The 20454-nt window shown below is 47.8% G+C and overlaps 1 protein-coding gene across 1 annotated transcript in view; it reads right to left on the reverse strand.

Annotated features, from left to right (window-relative positions):
- The window catches only part of DEPTOR (DEP domain containing MTOR interacting protein), a 137592-nt gene that overhangs the window by 31876 nt on the left and 85262 nt on the right, over positions 1-20454 (reverse strand). The window contains exons 5-8 of the mRNA XM_075549325.1: positions 13191-13376; positions 10081-10215; positions 6524-6594; positions 4416-4520 (exon numbers count right to left, since the gene is read on the reverse strand). Of these exons, the coding sequence (XP_075405440.1) occupies positions 4416-4520; positions 6524-6594; positions 10081-10215; positions 13191-13376 (497 nt within the window). The remainder of the gene's footprint in view (positions 1-4415; positions 4521-6523; positions 6595-10080; positions 10216-13190; positions 13377-20454) is intronic.

Here is a 20454-nt window from a genome sequence, read left to right on the forward strand (position 1 = left end):
GCATTTCCCTCTCCGCCCCCACATAATAAAGAACCTGTGAGTGTTAGGACAGAGGTTATGCTTGACTTTTGTAGCTGGGTGACATTGGAAAAGGTATTATCTGGGGCCCAGTCTCCTCAAAAAGTGGACAGCACTCCCAACCCATCTTCTAGAGTTGTCAGAGCAGGAAGAGAGGTGGTGCACATGTGGGGGCTCAGGGAGGCAGCTCCCACAGCGTTCCTGAAGAAGCGCTTGCTCCTTTGACCATTCTACCAATCTCCTTTCTGTGCTTACTAAATGCCAGAGATTGTGAGGAGTGTTGGGGATGGAGTAGTCAAGACAAGGTCACCGCCTCGATGGGCTATGGAGACAGAGCATAAATACTGAAATAAATATCCCTTGATCCTGATACATGCTATGACGGAAATAAGACAGCAAACCAGCAAAGAAAACAGAAGGGAAACAGAGGAGAACCTCAAGGGATTTAAGGAAGGTGTTAAGGACTGGATTTCCCTTCACTCCTCAAGTCGGTATTGGAAACTAGACCCCTGACTCTGTGAACAAGACTGTCTTTGGAAATAGGGGCTTTTGTTTTTCTGTGAATGAAGCCATGCCGGAGTTGGGTGGGCCTAAGGCTGAGTCATGTCTGCGCTATAAAAAGAGCACAGACACACATGGCGGGGAGATGTTCTAAGAAGACAGACACAGATGCAGCTAGAAACCCAGGAACCCCAGGATTGCTGGCAGCCCCAAGAGATGGGCAGAGACCATGACAAATAGCCATGAGAGTGGACTCTTCGGGAAGGCCCTCTAAGCAACTCGGCTGTGAGAAACAAGCGCCATGCTCTTTCACATCGCCCACGTCTGTTCTTGTGGTGGGGGTGGGCGGTACGAGGTGGCCAGACAGTTGGGAGTACTTAGAGATCTCTCAGCCTCCAATAACTGGCAACAATGGGACCAGCCATCCTTCCTGAGGCAGAAACAAACTTGGAATTCCTTTGGGAGGAACAGAAACCAGAGGAACAGCGCTGCCTGCAAAAACAGGGTAGGAAAGACGGCGCCGGTCAGCAAGGCCCCTCCAAATAAATCTGGGATTTATTCTCCTTGTAGGGGGAAGCTAAAAGAGGATTTAAAGGGTGCCAGACTCAAGTAGATTTACTTACAGGACCGATGTGGATACATTTGAAATGTGAAAAATTGGCCGTGATTACATAGCGTGTAGAGCATTTCTTGGAGAATCAATAAAATAAGGTTATAGAGGATAGGACCTTGTACCCAAGTATGGGCTTGGACTTGATGTGATGAAACAAAGGACACCATCAATGGTGGTGACATGAGGTCAGTGTCTAGTCACATTCACTGGACGGGAAAGCCTGCAGAACAGAGGGAGAACTGGCTTCCTTTCCAAGTCGCAGGAGGAATTCTTCCTCTAGGAATAGTTTCCTCCTCTAGGGTACTGGTAGCAAGCTGCTGACTTAAATGGGGCCCGCCCGTGTAGACCTAGGGTACAAGATTGGGCATACAGAACACGGTCCATGAACGAGAGTTCCCCCTCTCCTTGCATTGAAGTGTATCGCCAGTGAGATTCCTAAGATGAGCGAAATGTTGGCAAAGGGCAAATGCAGAATGCACCTTCTGGCAACGCAGTGTACGAGTGAACGAAAAAAACGTGGGGATTCCAGCCCCTATTCTCTGGGTCTGGGAGGGGAGGCGAGCAGCACGAAGCAGCACAGCACACTTTCAGAAAGGGTGCAGGTCATTGTTCTCAGGGGGGTGTGTAGCTCTTCATTCAGACCAAGCGCAAGCTATCTGGGGCCTCTATTATCTGGCAGCAACACCTGCTCGTTTTCCAGTCTTTAGAAACAAAGATGTGATGACTGCACGATGCTGATAGGGGAGCTAGAAAGGAATAGGAGAAGTCTGGTTGGGGCTAACACCAAAATCCAAAAGAGTCTGATGAAGGAGAAGCCTATACTTAACCAGAAAACCAAAAACTCAATTCCGTTCACAAAGCAAGTCAGGCTCAGAATGCCTCACACCTGCGATCAGGAGAAAACCAGGGCCCAGACCTGATGCATGAGCCTGGATCTCAATGCAGGGAGAGGCATATGGCTCTTTAGGCCATGTTGGGTCTGCTGTGGCCAGTCTGACATCAAAAGGAGGTGCTCTGGCTAGAAGTCTGGATAATTTCTAACTGCCCAGACCACACAAGCCAACCAGTCTGTGGGTAATATAAGCAGACCCCAAAGCACCTTCCTGGAGTGGTCCCCGGAGAAGTCACCACAACCCAACATCTATCCTGTATTTTCCTAGACAAGGGCAGTCAGCGATGTGGCAGGTAGGTGTAAACAGGCCTCTCAGACTGGTGTCAACTAGTGGCTTGTAAGCGAGTGGAATGAGGAAGTCACTTATTTCCTATTTCAGATCAGAGAATCACCTACTCGGTAACTGCACAGGAAGCTACACAGAAGAACATGGAACCCTGTCTTTTCCATTTAAAAACCAACGGTACAGTTCAAGCCCGTGCGTGCCATAGGAAGGAACGTGTAGATGCATATAATGTACCTGGGTGATGATTCATTCCAGGGCACTGTTTGCCCACAATCATCGTCTTAGAACCGTTAATAAGGGCTGTATCTTAACAGGCTCCAGAAAGATTCCGCCCGACATGTTTACATTACGTAACCAAACACCGTGTTAAGCAGCTTCAACACGTGGTTTCCCTGTGGCCTTTATCAGACCTGTTCATATGCTGATGTGCTTTTTGACTTTGCAAGTAATCTGCTTCATCCATTTCCATGAAAAGGATAAAGTGTACAGCCGTTCCAAATGGGCCACACCGCAGTACCGCAGGCAGGCTATTTTATGGGCCAGGGAGCCATAGACTCCAGCTCTGGCCAAGCGAGTCTAGTGAACACTGCGCTGCACTATGCGCGGCATGTGAACATCACCGTGAACCTCCTGGGAAACGAAGCCAGTGAACTCTATGGAGCCCTGACTGACGGAAGCCCCCGGGGAATCCCTTTGTCAGGGTCTGTCTCTCTTTCGTGGTTAGACAGGGGTTTTCTGACAACTTAGGTGGAGTATACATTTCAGGTTGTCAACAGTCTCAACTACTAATCAAACCCTGCCCCCACCCATCCCCACTGCAGTTCTTCATCCCCCTGCTCCTTGGTGGCCCTTCTCCCTCCCTCCTGTACTACAGTCGGGTCAACCTTCTTCAGCCATCTACCCCACTGCTTTATCAATCACCCTTCCCTCAGGGGTCAACTCCAGCCTGTTCCCAGCACAGAGTTCTCTACAGCACCCCAGGCCATGGGGTTCTCGGCGGTGTTTCACCCAATATGTCTCTCTAAAGATTCATTCATCCATTGGCAAGGACCAAAGCAGAATCACCCGAGTGAATCAGTACAAGGGAAGCTACTGTATATTTGATGAAGCAAATGGAAATCGTTAGCAGCCATGTAAACCCATTGTTATCCCCAGTGGAAACATGCTTTCAGCTGGAGACTCGTGTGACAGATTGCCAAAAGTAATTTAAACTAGGTACTTTGCAGTGGAAATAAAATATGGAATCCTGTCCACAGCCAAGTGTTCCACTAGAACATAAAGAAAAAAAATTGGTTTTGGCATGGACACAAATGCTCACCCTTTATGGTCCTGGCCAACTTTCCTGCTCTGGGTTCCTTGGTGCTGGGCCCACTGCTGTCTGAGGAGCCAGGAAGGCATCTGACAGTCAGAGCACAGGACCCAGTCGGGCTAGGCCTCAGCACCGACCAGGGCCAGAGTCAGTCCCAAATCCTGCTGGGCCGATTGGCCAGACTGACAGTCAACTATGTCCTTTACTGCCTCAAGCCTTGCTTGGTTGCCCATTTTGATCTTCCATTAGGAGCTCCAGGGCACTGTTCTTGGGAGAAAGATGAGGCTTTCTACTACTCCCATGAAGATGCACCGGCTCAGAAAGCCGTAGGGGCAGTTCTGCCCTGTCCTGTAGGCTGGCTGTGTCAGGATGGCCTCGATGGCAGTGAGTTTGGGGTCGGTTTCTTGATTAACGCCACTTAGAAGCTTAGCACTTCAGCCTCGCCCACAATTGCCTGGCAGAAAGGTCTGCAGATGAACTTCGGCTGCTGAAAACCCCATGGGACAGTGCTTCCCTGCTCTGACTTGCATGGGCTTTCCTTGGATCCAAGTCAAAACTGCATAGCAACGGTTTTGGATTGTTTGTTTAGTTTTTTCGGTTGTTGGTTTTGTACAAGTTTTGCTTTGCTTCGGAGGGCATGACCCAGGGAAAAGTTAAGGAAGTGAGCATCTTCCAAAAAAGAAAGGAAAATTGTACGAACACAAGGGTTTGGATCTCGAGGACAACTTGTGGCCCCCTCTGTCCGAGGCACCCGAGTCAGACACAAAAAGACAGTGGGAAGAGAGCCAACTGGTACCTTCATTCCTGCGGCGGCTGCGGGGCCACTGGGGTCCACGGCCTGGATGTGGCATGGCTTACTTCCTCGAACCACGAAGCCCCAGCCCACTGCATCGCCAACAATCTGGAGAGGAAAGGCAGGCGAGATTGAAATAAGTCTGTGCTGTGACGGGGCTTTCCTGGTTTGTCTCTACCTTACCACGGTGGGGGGACACGGCCCTTGGCTTGGATGGCAAGCACAGGCTGACAGATGTCTGCACACCTGTGCGGAAAACAGGAGCAAGAATCCTCCACCCGTGTGGCAGCAGTGAGCTGCTTCTGCAGGGGCGTCACTAAGTAAACAGGCAGGCTGCCTCTTTCTTAGGCGGCTAGACGACTCATTCTCACACTCAAATTGCTGTTGAAACTTCTTCCCAGATTCAGATTCAACCCCAAGTCTGTTCTCGCCTCCTGGATCCGCAGGGTACAATCTTGATGATCTCAGTGCATCACTGAGGTCTCAAGTAATCATCTGAATTATGAATGGGGGGCGGGGGATGTAAAGAATCTTGGTTTGGTTAAAAGACCATTTTCTCTAGAAAGAAAGTAAGCTGAAAAAGTACATGTAGCTCACTTCTTTTTTTTAACTATTGAACTTTCATTGAAAACTGGCTTGGAATTAGAGCGTGCCCTTTCTTACAGCCCCATTATTGGAACGGGCAGCGCTGCGCTCGGGGCAGCTCCCAGACACGTTTTTAACCCACGGCTCAATGGAAAGGCACATGAAACGCATTCCCTCTCTGGTACTAGCCATGCGGGCATTTCAATCCAACGCCAAAAGGAAATGGTCGTAAATTACAATCAACAGCCTCTTCAAAGCTGCTCGTTGACCAAAAGCAAGGTAATCAGTGAGAACAATTACTTTGTGTGTGTACAAGACTTCTGAAGAAGATTTTTAAACCTTTCAGTGGCGTTGGGGTTTCCTGTTATTAGCGTGCAATACCCCATGTCCCCCCAACCGCACACTTTTCCTTTCCTCTCTGGTCCAGCCATAACTGCAACGGCCTTCAAATAGTGGCCAGCGATGGCTGCGTGGGGCTTTGGAATTCCACATCCAACATCACAAATGCGAGAGCAACTGAGGGCAGGGTCTGGACCTGTCCTGCTCTCTGCTCTGACTCCTCAGAGCTGCGGAACCTCGGGGCTCTTAGACAAACGTTAGGAGTGTGTGTGTGTGTGTGTGTGTGTGTGTGTGTGTGTGCATGGAATCATGTCCATGAAGCTGGATGACTGAAGGAGAGAGAGACTCATTTCAAAGAAGGTTTGAATGTAGGTGTGTGGTGGTGGTGGTGGTGGTGGTGGTGGTGGTGGTGGTGGTGGTGGTGGTGGTGGTGGTGGTGGTGTGTGTGTAATCATGTCCATGAAGCTGGAGGACTGAAGGAGAGACTCGTTTCAAAGAAGGTTTGAATGTAGGTGTGCGGTGGGGTGTGTGTGTGTGTGTGTGTGCGTGGAATCATGTCCATGAGCTGGAGGACTGAAGGAGAGAGAGACTCATTTCAAAGAAGATTTGAATGTACGTGTGCGGTGGTGTGTGTGTGTGTGTGTGTGTGTGTGTGTGTGTGTGAGTGTAAAACACTAAGGGGGCTGATGAGAAACAGGAAGAGGCTAAAGGTCTGTGAGAAGCTGCTGGTGGAGGAGGCACTGAGCCCACACACCAGGGGCTTGTCCGGCCAAGCTTGGCAGCACCTTCAAACGCACCATTCCTTATTGCGGGGCAGCGCACCCCACACCCTCCTTTCATGCCGTCACTTAGTGTTAGAATGCACTGCGGTTCCGCAATCAGGACAACGCTTGCATCCCATTCAGCGGTTACACACAGATCATTACAAAATGGATCTCCCCCACCCTCCCCCAAAAAAGGACACCTCAAAGGAATTTAAAATCCAGTATTATTAATGAGTCCCATGGCGTCTTCGTCTTTAATGAGTGCGACTGAGACGTTCATGCCACGGGGTCAAGAAAGTCTATTCTAAATGTGCTACAAGACAGAAGGCAATAATAAAGCGTTGTGAGTCAGTCCGAAGCCACCCAGTGTCCCATCCGTCCGGGCGGCACCTAGAAACAAGCACCCAAAAGGTGAGGGCCTACCGTGAAGGTCTTCCTTGCGTACGGAGCCCCGGGAGTTAGGAGTTCCTCGGCGGTGACGGGTCTCTTTAGCACTGCGAGACAGACACAATGTCGGGGATGAGCCTGTGCAGAGCCTACCCGCAGGGATCGCTTCCGGAGGGATTCGCCTAAAGCCTCCGCTGTGCCCCACACTGGTGAAGACCCTTGCCTCAGAGTTTGAACTCCACCTGGAAGAGACGGAGAACATCCGCCAACACAAAAAGCCCTGGCCCAGACTCATGGAGCTTCGGGAACAGGGAGGCACGAGCAGGCTAAGGGGCCCAAGCATGCTCAGAGTAAAGGGTGAGTAGATAGCTTTCTAAGAGGCTCTCTTTTACTTCTCCTATTTCTTTCTTTTCAATTCCAATATGTATTTCAGGGTATCCAAATGAGGCGATAACATGATTCGAGTGTTCTGTCAGCCATATTTCAAGAGCTCACCCCACCCGCACCGCCTGTCTCTATGCACTGCCCACCTCTCACAAGGGGCTGCAGGTTCACACTTGGGTGATAATAATATTAATCAACTTTTCTCAGGACTCTAAATGCATCCGACACTATGCTTGATGCTTACAGGCATGATCTCATTTAATCTTCCCAAAAGGCAAGGAGTTAGATTCGTCTTCATTCTCAGTCGGTGAGAAAATGGAAGCACAGGAAAGGAGACCAGGTTGGGTCTAATGTCCCATCATTAACGTGCAGCAGAATCAAGATTCTAACTGGAGCCTGTGGTGCAGATCTCCTGCGCTCACTCCCAGAACTGCCCTCCTGCACGCTCCATGGGGAGAAGAAAGGGCTAAGTCGACCCGGAAAGCTGTCACAGGCATGGCCCACAGCGTGGGGACTGAATACACAGTCTCTCGTGAGATGGCGGGTGGCTGGGATTATTATGTTTGTTCTCAGAAAGCTCACAAAAAATAAGATAAAGGGAGGGAGGGGGATAAAAGAGGAGCTGATACCAAAGGCTCAAGTTGAAAGAAATTGTTTGGGAAATGTTGATGGCAACAGATGTACAAGTGTGCTTACTACCGTTGAATGATGGATTGTTATAAGATTTGTAAGAGCCCTCTAATAAAATGAATTAAAAAAATAAAATTGTGTTCCCCAGACAAAAGGGAATTGGCCAAACAGCGCACTGTCAATATAATTTCTCAGCAGAAGGAGCTAAGAGAAGAGGCCTGTTTGAGCCCTGGCACTTTTCATTCCCCGTCAGCAGACCTTTAGCCCCAATTAGAGTCACAGAATTTTGATAGAAAACTCAGTATCTTGGGGGTACAGCAGCGGAAGTTGGGGGAAAATGAGGGGCTAATAACATTGAATAGAAGAAAGAATAAAAGCTTCTAAGATTGATTGTGATAATAACTGTACAACTCTTCTTGATATGATTGAACTATTGAGTTGTATAATATATGGATTAGGTGCCAATAAAATGGTTTTGAAAAAGAAGACGCAGAATCAGTGCGCTGCAATATCGGGTAACCGCAGTGATGGTTTATCTTATCCTACTTGTCGTCTCTTAAGTGTGGTGGAAAAAGTAGACACTCTGAGGTCAGGAAGCTTTCTCTTCTTACAACTTTGGAAACATCTCTGCTCATGACAACAAAATCAAAGCGTAGATGGTGATAAGTGTAGCCTTCTCCTACCTGGCTGTGGGCATGTCCATGTCCATGCATAATGCTACAAATAATAGGTCATGGTGTATATATAAAGTTTAATTGAATAACTACCTCACTATGAAGTCCAGTTTAGCTGCTTGAGAAAAAACAGCCCTGGAGTGAAAGGGACGCTCTTCGGAATCTGGAGAAGGGGTTGGAATTACAGGCACCAATCCATCCTAACACACTCTGGTCCTCAAAGGCCCAAGAAAACCAATAGGCCCTTTCTTTTTTGCCTGTGTATCAGTAAACGTTTTCCTTTGACCCAGGGGGCCATTTCACAGGGGTCACCTAAGACAATCCGTAAACAATTGCCGATGGTCTTAGGAACCAAGACACGGCTCCTCTATCCGTCTCCAGGCGGGTCCGCCCACATGCAGATACACCCACATACGAGTACCCAGTGTGAAGACTGTGATCCATGCCACACCATGCGTCAAGACAACATTTCACTGATTTGGAATTAAAAATTAAATATTTCACAATACATAATTACATATTTTTTGTGATTAATCACTATCCTTTAATTATGTTCAATTTGTAACCATGAAAATACATCCTGCCTATCAGAGATTTACACGACGATTCATAACAGTAGCAAAATTACAGTGATGAAGTAGCAACAAATATAACGTTATGGTTGGGGGGGTCACCACCACATGAGGAGCTGTGTGAAAGGGTGATGGCCTGAGGAAGGTTGAGAACCACGGGGCTAAAGCCCGCTGAAGAGCCTCTTCTCGTGAACCCATGCACCTCTAAAGAAAAACAAACACACTCTCTGCGTCGAGTCGATTCCAACTCCTGCTGACCTCTAGGACAGGGTGGAACTGCCCCTGTGGAATTCCAAGACTGGAGCTCCTTATGGAGTAGAAAGCCTCCTCTTTCTCCTGAGACATATATGCCTACCCCCTCCCCTATGGACCATCTTGTTTGCTGGCATATCACATTTATGTCGATAGTAAAACATCTATCCGATTATTTTTCACATCTGGCAGTAACTTATCTGTTCGTGGGGCTGGGCAGTGATGCTCAGTGACTTGGCAGGCAGGCAAGGGTGCCATTTGTCAGTTCTGTAATGATGTAGTCATCTCCAATTTGTGATCTGCTGTGTTCATCCTCCGTTTTCAAATAATGCTTCTTTTCACATAATGATCTAGTCTTTGGAACTTAGCATATTCATCAGGGAGGAGGAGGAGGTGGAGGTGGTGGTAGTGGTGGTGTGTGTGTGTATTTCCCTCCAAAGAGATGGTTGGGTGTTCTTAAAAGAGTTTTAATGGCATATACTTCACATATCATACAATTTAATCATTCAATCATAGGATCACCACAGTCCCTTTAAGAACATTTCCTTTGCCTACTCATTGTTGTCAGCAGATAGTGAGGTCTTCATATTTGGAGAGGAGGCTATGGCTGATCATATCTCTAATGCTTGCTGAGGAGAAATCAGCATGAACAAGATAAGCCGAGTCTCCTCCCTGGAGCCTTAAACTATCACGGGAGCAGAAAGAACCCTGAACAACCGGACACGTAAATGAAGGATCTGCTACTTAAGTGACCTAGAGGGAAAGGAAGCAGGGCAATGGCGACAGTGTGCATCAGGAAGTCTTGGGGATCCAGCCTGCCCCCCCCCCATGCTAACTTGGGGCAACTCTGAAGAGCTGGCCCAGCTCGAGCCTGTCAGTCCCCTAAGATCAGCACTACACTGCCACCCCATCCCTCCCTCTGACTAACCCCACCTCTTACCCTTCCCTTTCAGGGGCTAAGTCCAAGAGGATGCCTTCAGAGTAGTTTTGCACCCCAGTCTTTAAGGAACCCAACCTGCACATCTGCCCAAGAACCCCAGAGCTGTGGTCAGGAGCTCTTTCATCTCTTTCAGCTACTCACCAGACTTGGGGTTACAGAGCACAGGGGGGCTGCTGCTGAGCGTGGGGCTGCTGCTGAAGTAGCCGCTGCTGCCACAGCTGCTCATGCTGCTCCTCCGCACGGCAGACACGATCTTGATCTCCTTGCTGGGGCTGACTGCGGGCCAGAAGCACACGCGTCACTCCGAGTGGAGGTCAGGCTTCCCTAACACACGGGTGCTCTCGGAGCCACAGTGGCCACGCACAGCCCCCCCGGCCTGGGAGTCGGAAGCTCGGGGTGTGAGCTGCAGCTCCGTCACCTTCTCACAACGCAACCTGAGCCCGTCCATCCCCTTCCCACCGTGTTGTTGTTGTTGTTAGGTGCCGCCGAGTGGGTGCAGACCCATAGCGACCCTCGCACAACAGAGCGAAACACTGTCTGGCCCTGCGCCAGCCTCACATTATTGTGCTTGGAGCCATGGTTGCAGCCTCTGTGTCAGTCCGTCTTGTTGAGGATCTTCCTCCTGATGTCCTTCCTTAGCGCCTCGATGTTCCCGTCTGTAAGGTGGGAACGGTGCTTCCACAAAGACTGGTGAGGGGCGGTTCTAGAATGTACGGACCAGTTCCCAGGCACAGAGGAGCAGCAGCTGACAATGTAGAATGCCTGTCGAGGCTTTCGCGATGCATGGGACGCAGCCCCTTCAGTGTCTCATCGCTTCCTCCAGGGGAGGCTGGCTGTCCACAGGGGGAGAGGCATTATTACAGGGTCACATAAAAGGCGTTACGGGGAGCGGTCGGCCCAGCGCCCGGCACCCGGGAAGTACACAGGGACTGCTTCCTGATCGCCACATGGCCAGGTCTGTTGAGTCCACTGAAGGCCCAGGCAGATCTCCATGCTAATGCGAAAGTGAAAATACTTTGCATTTGCAAAAGACCCTTGATCTTAAGGAGATATACAACTGCTGTGTCCTGGGAGGCCTCGCTGGATTGACCTCGGAACAAAGGCTGCTTCGTCCTCTCTCAGATCAGCTCAGTTCATCTGCTCCTCCAGCCCGGAAGGCACTGGGGGACGAGGTGGAGTAATGTCAACATTGCCACAGAACAGACCTGGGTGGAGGACTCATGTGATTTATCTACCACTGTTGAGCTATAATCGTGTGAATGTGTACGTGTCTTCACCTATAAAAATAGGAGTAATAAACAAGAGATGAAAGTCTTTCATCTCAGGGTTGTTGTGATGAGATGAGAAAGCTGCGTGCCCACAAGTGCGCGGGGAATGGAAAGTTCCCAACACAGATGGCAGTTCACTGTTCTCACTGTCGCCTTATATTCAGAACCGAGACACGACCAAGCTGTCATTTGGTCCTGGGTTGGGGTGCCTGGCTACGTAAATCCAGAACTTCCAAACCATCGGCCAGTTCCTGGAGGCTAACCACGCGTCCAGGAGAGCGGAAGGTACTGGTCTTCTTTAAGCAAACAGCATTTGCTTCAAGTCAACCGTTGCTGGAGCTCCGTGGACTTGAGTCTCCATCATTTCTCTCAGGAATCATCCCGACTATGAGACTGTGGGACCATCCATGCGGTGCTCCAGGCTACTGGACTTTACGAGCACTTGTGTCTGTTTGTCCTTGTTTTTCTGTTATGTTCCCCTCATAGGAAGGCCCTACTGTTGAGTTGGTAAACAGTGTCTTTTCGCTTTTCTGTCCCCCCTTGTATTCTGATTTTGACTGGAAACTGTGACTGCAGTCCCCACAAGGTACCAGCATAATACCCGCTAGTCCTAGGCTTACGTTTCCATTCGTTCTTATTTCCTAGCCCTTCCCTCGTCCCGAGCTTTCTCCGTGGGTAAACACTGCCCTCTGGATCGCTAACACGCTTGCTCCGAGGCGTGTAGCTCTTGGGTGCTATTGTTCCCCTTATGGCCCTGTCTAGTCTGCGGCACTCAGCTGTCTTTGAGTTGTGACCAATGCACTGCTGTTGTTGTTTGCTGCGCTCCGGTCAGTCTCGACAGTTAGTGAGTACACGCGACAGAATAGAAGCATTTCCTAGGCTGTTGTCTTTTACATTTGCTTCGGACACATTTGCTGCCGAAGACCCTGTAGAGTGTGAAAAGCAAAAGATGGCACATGAGGACTAAGGTGTGCCCGGGCCAAGCCCTGGTATGCGGGATCGTCTCGGGTGCACGTGAAAGTGGGCTAATGAATAAACGAGGCTGAAGAAAAATGGACGCATTTGAATTATGATCCTGGGGAAGAGTCTTGAAAATGTGGTGGACGGCCAGCAGAACAAACTAGCCAGAAGGCTCCTTCAAAGCAAGGCTGGTGAGACTTCCTGCCACGCACTTTGGATATGTAATTAGGAGGAACCAATCCCTGGAGAAGGACATCAAGCTTAGTAGAGTCAACAACCAAAGAAGAAATGCCCTCAGGGAGCAACAATGGGTTGGTCCCAAGAGCAGTGAGGATGGTCCAGGGCTGGTCAGTGTTTGGCTAAACGGGATGGAGCCATTAACTTGTTTATTGGCCAATGACCCTGTAACCCTGAGGGCACTAGGACCTCTGGCTATGCCCCAGAAAGCCTTGATTTATCCTTCAAGTGTATAACAACTCAATGGCATATCTTACAAAAGTGCATAATGAATAAGTAAGAACTGTTTGTGAGGAGCTCTGATAGCACAGTGATGAAAGCTCTTGGCTGCTAACCAAAAGGTCAGGGGTTCGAACACACCAGCCACTCCACAGGAATAAGATGAGGCCAGGTGCTGCCACAGTTGTAGCCTTGGGAACCGTGGTGGGCAACTCCGTCTCCTCTGCCCGAGTTAGGGTTGTGACGAATAAGAATCAACTCAGCAGTGGCAGATGAGTTTCTGGTCGTGGGAGGAACTGTTTGAGGTGAACATTAAATAAGTCCTAGCGAAGGGATGAGGGAGCCTACAATAATTCAAGCACATAATTTAAAACAGCACAGCACTAAAACAGACTTCATGGCATCTAGACTTGCTGCCGAGAGACAAACTGGGTTTGAGCGTACTTCTTGATGATGAAGACGCAAACATTTTACTAGAGAACAGAGCTTTTCAAAGGTGACCTATCAATCGGCTGCTTTTCAAAAGTCAGGGAAATGTGATCACGCCACACGGAACGGACAGCATACCTGACATAAAGCTGGTGGATTTCCGATTGTCATGGCTCTGCTTCCTCAGGCAGAAGGGACTGTCGTGAGCTTCCTGAGGGGAGAGGGACTTCTCACTGAGCAGCTCCATCAGCCTTCGCCGCCGCCGGAAGTTCATCCTAAACTGGTAGAGGAGGTTGCTGTCCACAAATGGGTGCTTGTTGGACACTGCGGAGAAAAAAGTGACAGATCAGTGCTGTCCGGAGTCCTGGCCACCGGCCACTGCATCCAGAAGACTTCAGCCAACAGGGACAAAAGTCTCCCAAAAGGGTCTAGTTCCATAGACGCCACAGGAGTCCACACATGGTCCCAATGTCTTCCCACGTGTCCAGCACTTCTAAAATCAGCTAACCAATTCTTCTGGGACGCTTTCCTGACCTTACTCCCAATCGGCACTGCACGCGCACTGGAATTCTCCCAGGCCCCAGCTTACCTCCCCCAGATGCTCAGTGTCTCTCTCCTTCTCTGGCTTTCCCCATAAACTCCAGGCTCTTCTGCAGCAATGATTGTGCCTTCTTTACCTGTGTATCCAAAGCACCTCACTCAATGCTGATCTCTTAGCAAGATCCAATTTGCTGTTGTTCTTTTTTTTTTTAAGTCTTTATTTTGAAATAATGCCAGACTCAGAGAAAATCACAACAGCTGCACAGACGGCGAGGTTCTGTGTGCCCTTCGCCCTGCTTTCCCTGACAGCACCGCCTCTGAGGAATGACGACAGAAACATCGAGCCAGGACATTGACAGCGGTACAATCTACAAGCCTTAGCCACGTGTGTACATGGCTCGTTATGTATGTTTGTGTGTGTGCCAGTGTGTGCACAGTTCTGTGAAACTTCTTCACAGGTGTGGAAGTACAGTTTAGATTTTTGGGGTCTGATATAGTTAATGTTTATGGTGCCAACCAGGCCGATAAACACGTGTGGGGTTAACTGAAGGTCGGACAGATAAATGGCTCTGTGAGCCTCGCCTTTCTAGTTCTCAGGTCTCTTGCTTTCTGATGGTCGGACCAGGGTGCAGCTGCCTTAGCCAGTTCCCTGCTTGAGCTGGCAAGGCTCACTTCCTGCAAGACATCTCTAAGGAGAAGCTGCATGGACCTACCCCATGCAGCCCTGGGTGCTGGAGCAGCCGTGTGGAGACCCCTGCCAGCGCTGAGATGCTTACATGTTCACTGATTCGGCTTTCCTCCTGCAGTCAGCATCATTGTGTGTGTTTTGTGAGATGAAGGAGGACTTTGTGGATTGGTGTTGAACATATGGGCTAATGTTGGACTGTGGACTTGGGCAGCACTGGGTTGGGATGTTTTCTTGATGTGCACTTACCCTTTATATAAAACTCTCTCTTATACATGAGTTTCTGTGGATTTGTGTCTCTAAAGTACCCAAACTGACATAAAGTCTCTGGAGGTCTATAAAAAATCTTCCTTTTAATCCTTTGAATCCGTGATTCCTGGAGTTATTGAGCAGGTGGGTATTGATCTCTGACAAACAGGCTCCTGGGTCATTTTGACTTTGGTAAATAACCAGGAACTCCCAGCCTGGTTTAAAGTCTCCCCCTCTCTATTCACCCACAAAAATAAAGACCCAAATTGACTTTATGTATACACATACAATACAGAAATAGCTAATTAGCATAGGAAATGAGGCCCAGCCTCATTAGGCAATATGAAAATACAAATTAAAACCACAATGAAATGTCATTTCACAGCCACAAGAATCACTAAAATAAAAAAAGGGGCATCAAACGTTGGTGCGGATGTGGGGCAACAAGAACTCCCAGAAAGATTATAAAATGGTAAAAACATCATGGAGAACAGTTCAGAAGGCGCACTTCTATTCCTGGTAATACACCCAAGATAAACGAAGACATAAATGTCCACCTGAAAGTTTATTCATAATAGCTTTACTCATACTAGCTCCAACTAGCTATAACAAACATCCACCACAGATAAATGGATAAATATATCATAGTTTCTTCATAAGAACACTATTTAGTACTAAAAAGAATATGAACTATCGATACACAAATACCCAAAGCATTAGGTTGAGTGATGGTAAAACTAGATAGAAGTTTTCTTTTTTCAATATTTGTTCTGGGAAATTTTCAGTGTCTGCACTATGAATTAAAAATAGCCAGCAAGGGTCCACCAAGCCTTGAGGACAATATCCCTACTTAGCGCAGCCAATGCACAGAGAGGACCATATGGCCGGCCCCACTATGAGACACCATCCCTCACTGACCCATACCCCTACAGGGGACAACAATGGAGACACAGTGCAGGACCTGTGCCCAATCTGACCCTACCACACCGAGGTAAAACACTAAGGGTGTACAACAGAACAGCAAGGGGAGCAGAGCAAGAAAATCCAGAGGGAGTACCAAAAATAGACTTTGGAGCCGGAAAACACATGTAAAGGTGAACAAAAAGACCTTGAACTATTTACAGGCCTTTTGGAAATCATTGTTTTGTTGTTGTTGTTTTGTTTCTTTGTTGCTTTGTTTTTCTCTGTCTTGTTTTTGTGCATATTATTATCTCTGCAGGTCAATCTAGATAAGATAGGTTAGATAAACAATCTGAAGGAGAAAACAATGGGACCAACGGTTCCAGGGAGACATGGGAGAGGAGGAAGTGGGGAAAAGGAAGTTTAAACCGAGGGACAAGGGAACAAGAAGTGATCCAAAATGGGTGGCCAGGAGGGTGTAGGAGACCTGGTAGAGCGTGATCAAGGGTAATGTAACTGAGAGGAATTACTGAAACCCAAATGAAGGCTGAGCATGATAGGGGGTCAAGAGGAAAGTAAAAGGAAATAGAGGAAATGACTAGGAGGCAAAGGGCATTTATAGAGGTCTAAATATAGGCATGTACATATGCAAATATATTTATATATGATGATGGAGAAATAGATCTATGTGCATATATTTATAGGTTTATACTAAGGTAGATGATGGACATTGGGCTGCCACTCAAGTACTCCCTCAAAGCAAGAACACTTTGCTCTATTAAACTGGCATTCCATGATGCTCACCTTCCCAACACAATCGCAGAAGACAAAGTAGGTACATAAGCAAATGTGGTGAAGAAAGCTGAAGGTATCTGGTTATGAAAAGAGATAGTGTCTGGGGTCTTAAAGGCTTGAAGATAAACAAGCAGCCATCTAGCTCAGAAACAACAAAGCCCACCTGGAAGAAGCATGCCAGACTGTGTGATCATGAGGTGTCAAAGGGATCAGGTATCAGGCATCACAGAACAAAAAATCATATCACTGTGAATGAGAGGCAGTACAGATTGGGGACCCAAAGCCAATATGTAGACAACTGTACATTCCCTTACAGAAGGGTCACGGGAAGGGGATGAGCCAGTCATGGTGCAGTATAGAAACAATGAAACATAAAATGTTCCCCTAGTTCTTAAATGCTTCCTCCCTGCCCCCACTATATAATCCCAATTCTACCTTACAAATCTGGCTAGACCAGAGGATGTACACTGGTACATATAGGAAATGGAAAAACAGGGAATCCAGGACAGATGATCCCTTCAGGACCAGTGCTGAGAGTGGCGATACGGAGAAGGTGGAGGGAAGGTGGGGTAGAAAGTAGGAGCCGATTATAGGGATCTACATATAACCTCCTTCCTGGAGGATGGACAATAGAAAAATGGGTGAAGGGAGATGTTAGACAGTATAAGATATGACAAAATAATAATAATTTATAAATTACCAAGGGTTTGTGAGGGAAGGGGGTGGGGAGGGAGGGGAAAATTGAGGACCTGATACCAAGGGCTCAAGTAGAAGGCAAATGTTTTGAGAATGCTGAGAGCAACAAATGTACAAATGTGCTTGACACACTGGATGTATGTATGTATGGGTTGTGATAAGAGTTGTACGAGCCCCAATAAAATGATTTTAAAAATAGCCATCAAGAAAAAAATATCTAGTTAAGAATTATACTAAATGCCCTGCCAATAATTCTAACTGGCTTAACGGTTTCCTTTGGTAAGTCCTAAACAGCACACAGACCACCCTTTCTAGGTCAACACCTGCAAATACAGTCTAGGTTTGGCATTACATGCGGGGTTAATGCTTGTCCATGAGTAACTCTTCTAGGTACATGAATATCAGAATTTCCACACAAAAAAAGTTCCTCATAAAAACTATTTTTAATTGAAGTGGTAATTTGACTACCAAAGTAATTATGGGTATCATCAGGAATTTGTTTGCACACTTCTTTTTATCAGTGTCCCAGCTAATTATCATACCTGCCACCTCTGTACCAACAATAGCTAAGAAGTGAAACATACCATCTAAGATGAGATAAAGGGACTGAATAAATAGCTCTCTACTGCGATCTCTCTGCAGAGCGTGCCGCTGTCATGCTTAGCTTAGTGATTCACGTGGGTGTTACACGGTCCCTCGTGGAAGATGGATTACGGGCATCCTCCACTTGGGTAAAGCCAAAATCCCGTCACCTTGCTTTTACAAAAGACCTGCATTAATATCTGTTTTCATTAGCAAAAAAAAAATCCAAAGAGGAATTTTATTTTTACAAAAGAAGTTGAAAAGCGACACTAGCATTCGGGGTGCCTGTGTTGCCACGAGCTATTAAGAAAGCACTGGGATGTTGGAGTCAGACTGACTCCATGGCTGGGGATTTGATTTGAGCAAGAAAAATGTCAAGTGTTCTTCATGTCCAACTTCCCAAGATTCACTTCAACCTTAGCTCGTTGAAGATCTGATTTCTTCAGCACCCATTTCTAAAGTTCTTTGTCCCCTTCTTTCAAAACCCACTTGGTGCTTCTTCCACATCGGTTCCATGCATGTTTGTACCCATAAAAAAGATGACATCTCAACCAGCTAACCCAGGTCTATTAGTACGTGCCCCCCACTGGAGGACATCGGCATCCCAGAAGTCAAGAGAAAACAAGAAAGGAGTCAGTTGACACAATATGTTTTGGAATATAATTAGATCAAAGATAAAGAGTTCGCTTTATAGCCAGCCCTACGTAGAGTCTCAAGAATTAACACCCGTTAAATGATGTATCATTTATATATGTCTGAAAGAAAAAGGTGACCCTCTTTGTCCTTGGACATGGCCGACGCCACAAAAACCAGAAGCCTGGTCTCCTCTAAGTCCAGGCGACCTCCTGGGTATCAGAGCAGGGTTATCAGTGGCTGGGGTTTCTGAGGACCGTCTCTACATGAAATGCATACACCATGTACTACCTAAGCAACTCCACTTCACTTAAACAGTGTGTTACTCTGGGTGGACTAGAGAAACAAATCCATGGATACACATATGTATATAAGAAAGAGGTTTATATACAAGAGCAACTGAAGATTGAGAAAGCATCCCAGCCCAGTCCAGATCAAGTCCAGAAGTCTGATATTCACCCATATTTCCAATGTCAATCTATAACGTCCTCTTCATACTCATGAACCACATGCAATGATGCCGAATGCAGAAGATGACAGGCCAGTGGGTAGAAAGTCTTTGGAGCCAGTATCATTGGAAACATCTCAGTGCTGGCAGGGGTCTCTCTGTGGCTTCTCTGGCTTCCAAGGTCTGTTTGTGTCTATGTGGCTTGTCTTCTGCAATTTCTCCCAGGAAGTGGCAGAGAGAGACAAGTGACTTCCACCTCCGAAGAAGAAGTACCAGACTTCCCAGAATTCTAAGGTGAAGGCCATGCCCACACAGAAGTCTCATTGGCTATAACCTGATTGACAGCCCAGACTCCACCCCTACACTCTTAATCCTTAAATTGACACTAGGTGACTACCACACACAGAAAATATAACCCATTATCTGGGTAAAAACATAATAATAAAATAGAGAGATAGATAAAGAGAGGAAAATCCAAGAGGAATGTAGTTCATTTCTCAGATGCTACCAAACGAAAAAACAAAACAAAAACGAACTAACAAACTCACAGAGACTCCATAAGACAAAGTCACACTGTCCCATAGGATTTCCAAGACTCTCATCTCTAGGGAAGCAGCCAGTCACGTCGCTCTCCCATGGAGCGGCTGGTGGACTTGAACTCCTGACCTTTCCTATAGCAGCCAAGGGCTTAACCACTCCACCACTAGTCGTCGCCCGCCCCCCCCCCCATAGTGCGACGGGGCCTACTCAGTGTAGTCAATGTGCGACGTGCACAGCCTGACAGACTTTAGTTTTGCTCCTGATAACGCTAGTCTTAAGCCGGAGGAAACTGGAAGCGCTGGCGGGCAAAGCCTACTCGCAGTGCCCGCTGCTGCAGTTGTCATCTTATCAACAGCTGCAAGTTGGCTTCAAACTTCTGGGGCTTCCCAAGCCTCCCTTTGGTTTGGCGAAATCCCCCAGGGACGTGACTTGGCCTAGTGTTAAGCTGGACACAAACCAGAGGCAGCCAGGAAGTGGATGCACTGGAAATACCCAAGGGCCTTCTTGCTGGAGAAAGGGGGGATCTAGAAGCCTGAAACACACGGCGGTGCTGAAGTTTGGGAAAAGTTCAACAGATCGATACCTGCTGTTCACCTTCACATTACAGAAAACACAAGGGATATTTCATGTAACCTGCCAGAGAGCCTGGCACAGGACTTACAGAATGTTCTTCTTGTGGGTAACAGGGCTGCATTCCCCCCTTACAAATGGTGTGAGTGATTTCACCACACACACACACACACACACACACACACTCACACACACGCATGCACAGGCATGCACACACTTGCACATTATAGGAACTTATCTAAACTTACTCACGATAGTCTAACGATAAATAGAAAAACACCCTGAGCCCTACAAGATCAGCTGACGTTTATTTACCCAGTAGGAGAGGAGAAGGTCACATATTTTTATTCGACCTTGAAGTGTTTGCTGGCAAATGATAGAGCACAACAGCCTGAAGCAAGTGAAGGCAATCCAGCCGCGCGATCGAGAGGGAGAAGGCGAGAAGAAGCACTGCGGCGTGGGGCGCAGCATGGGTGGTTTAGGTTTGGGTCCCGGGAACAGTTGAGTGAAGGGTGGGATTAGGCAGAGAGGGGCATAAGGACAGTGATGATCACAGCAAGAAGAAGAGCGGATCGGCCAGAGCAGGGCTCGGAGGCTCACCCCACTGTCACCCCCGAGAGCTGTCGTGAAGGCAGGCGACCCCACTAGCTGCCATCAGCCGCATCAGCATCGTTGCAGCCCACGGAAGCCTGGGGTATCACACGTTTCATCAGACGCACGACGGCGCAGGATCATTCTGGTTCATGACTTGTGGGTCCACTGGC

This window comes from Tenrec ecaudatus, chromosome 5, assembly GCF_050624435.1.
Source record: "Tenrec ecaudatus isolate mTenEca1 chromosome 5, mTenEca1.hap1, whole genome shotgun sequence".
Classification (NCBI taxonomy): Eukaryota; Metazoa; Chordata; class Mammalia; order Afrosoricida; family Tenrecidae; genus Tenrec; species Tenrec ecaudatus.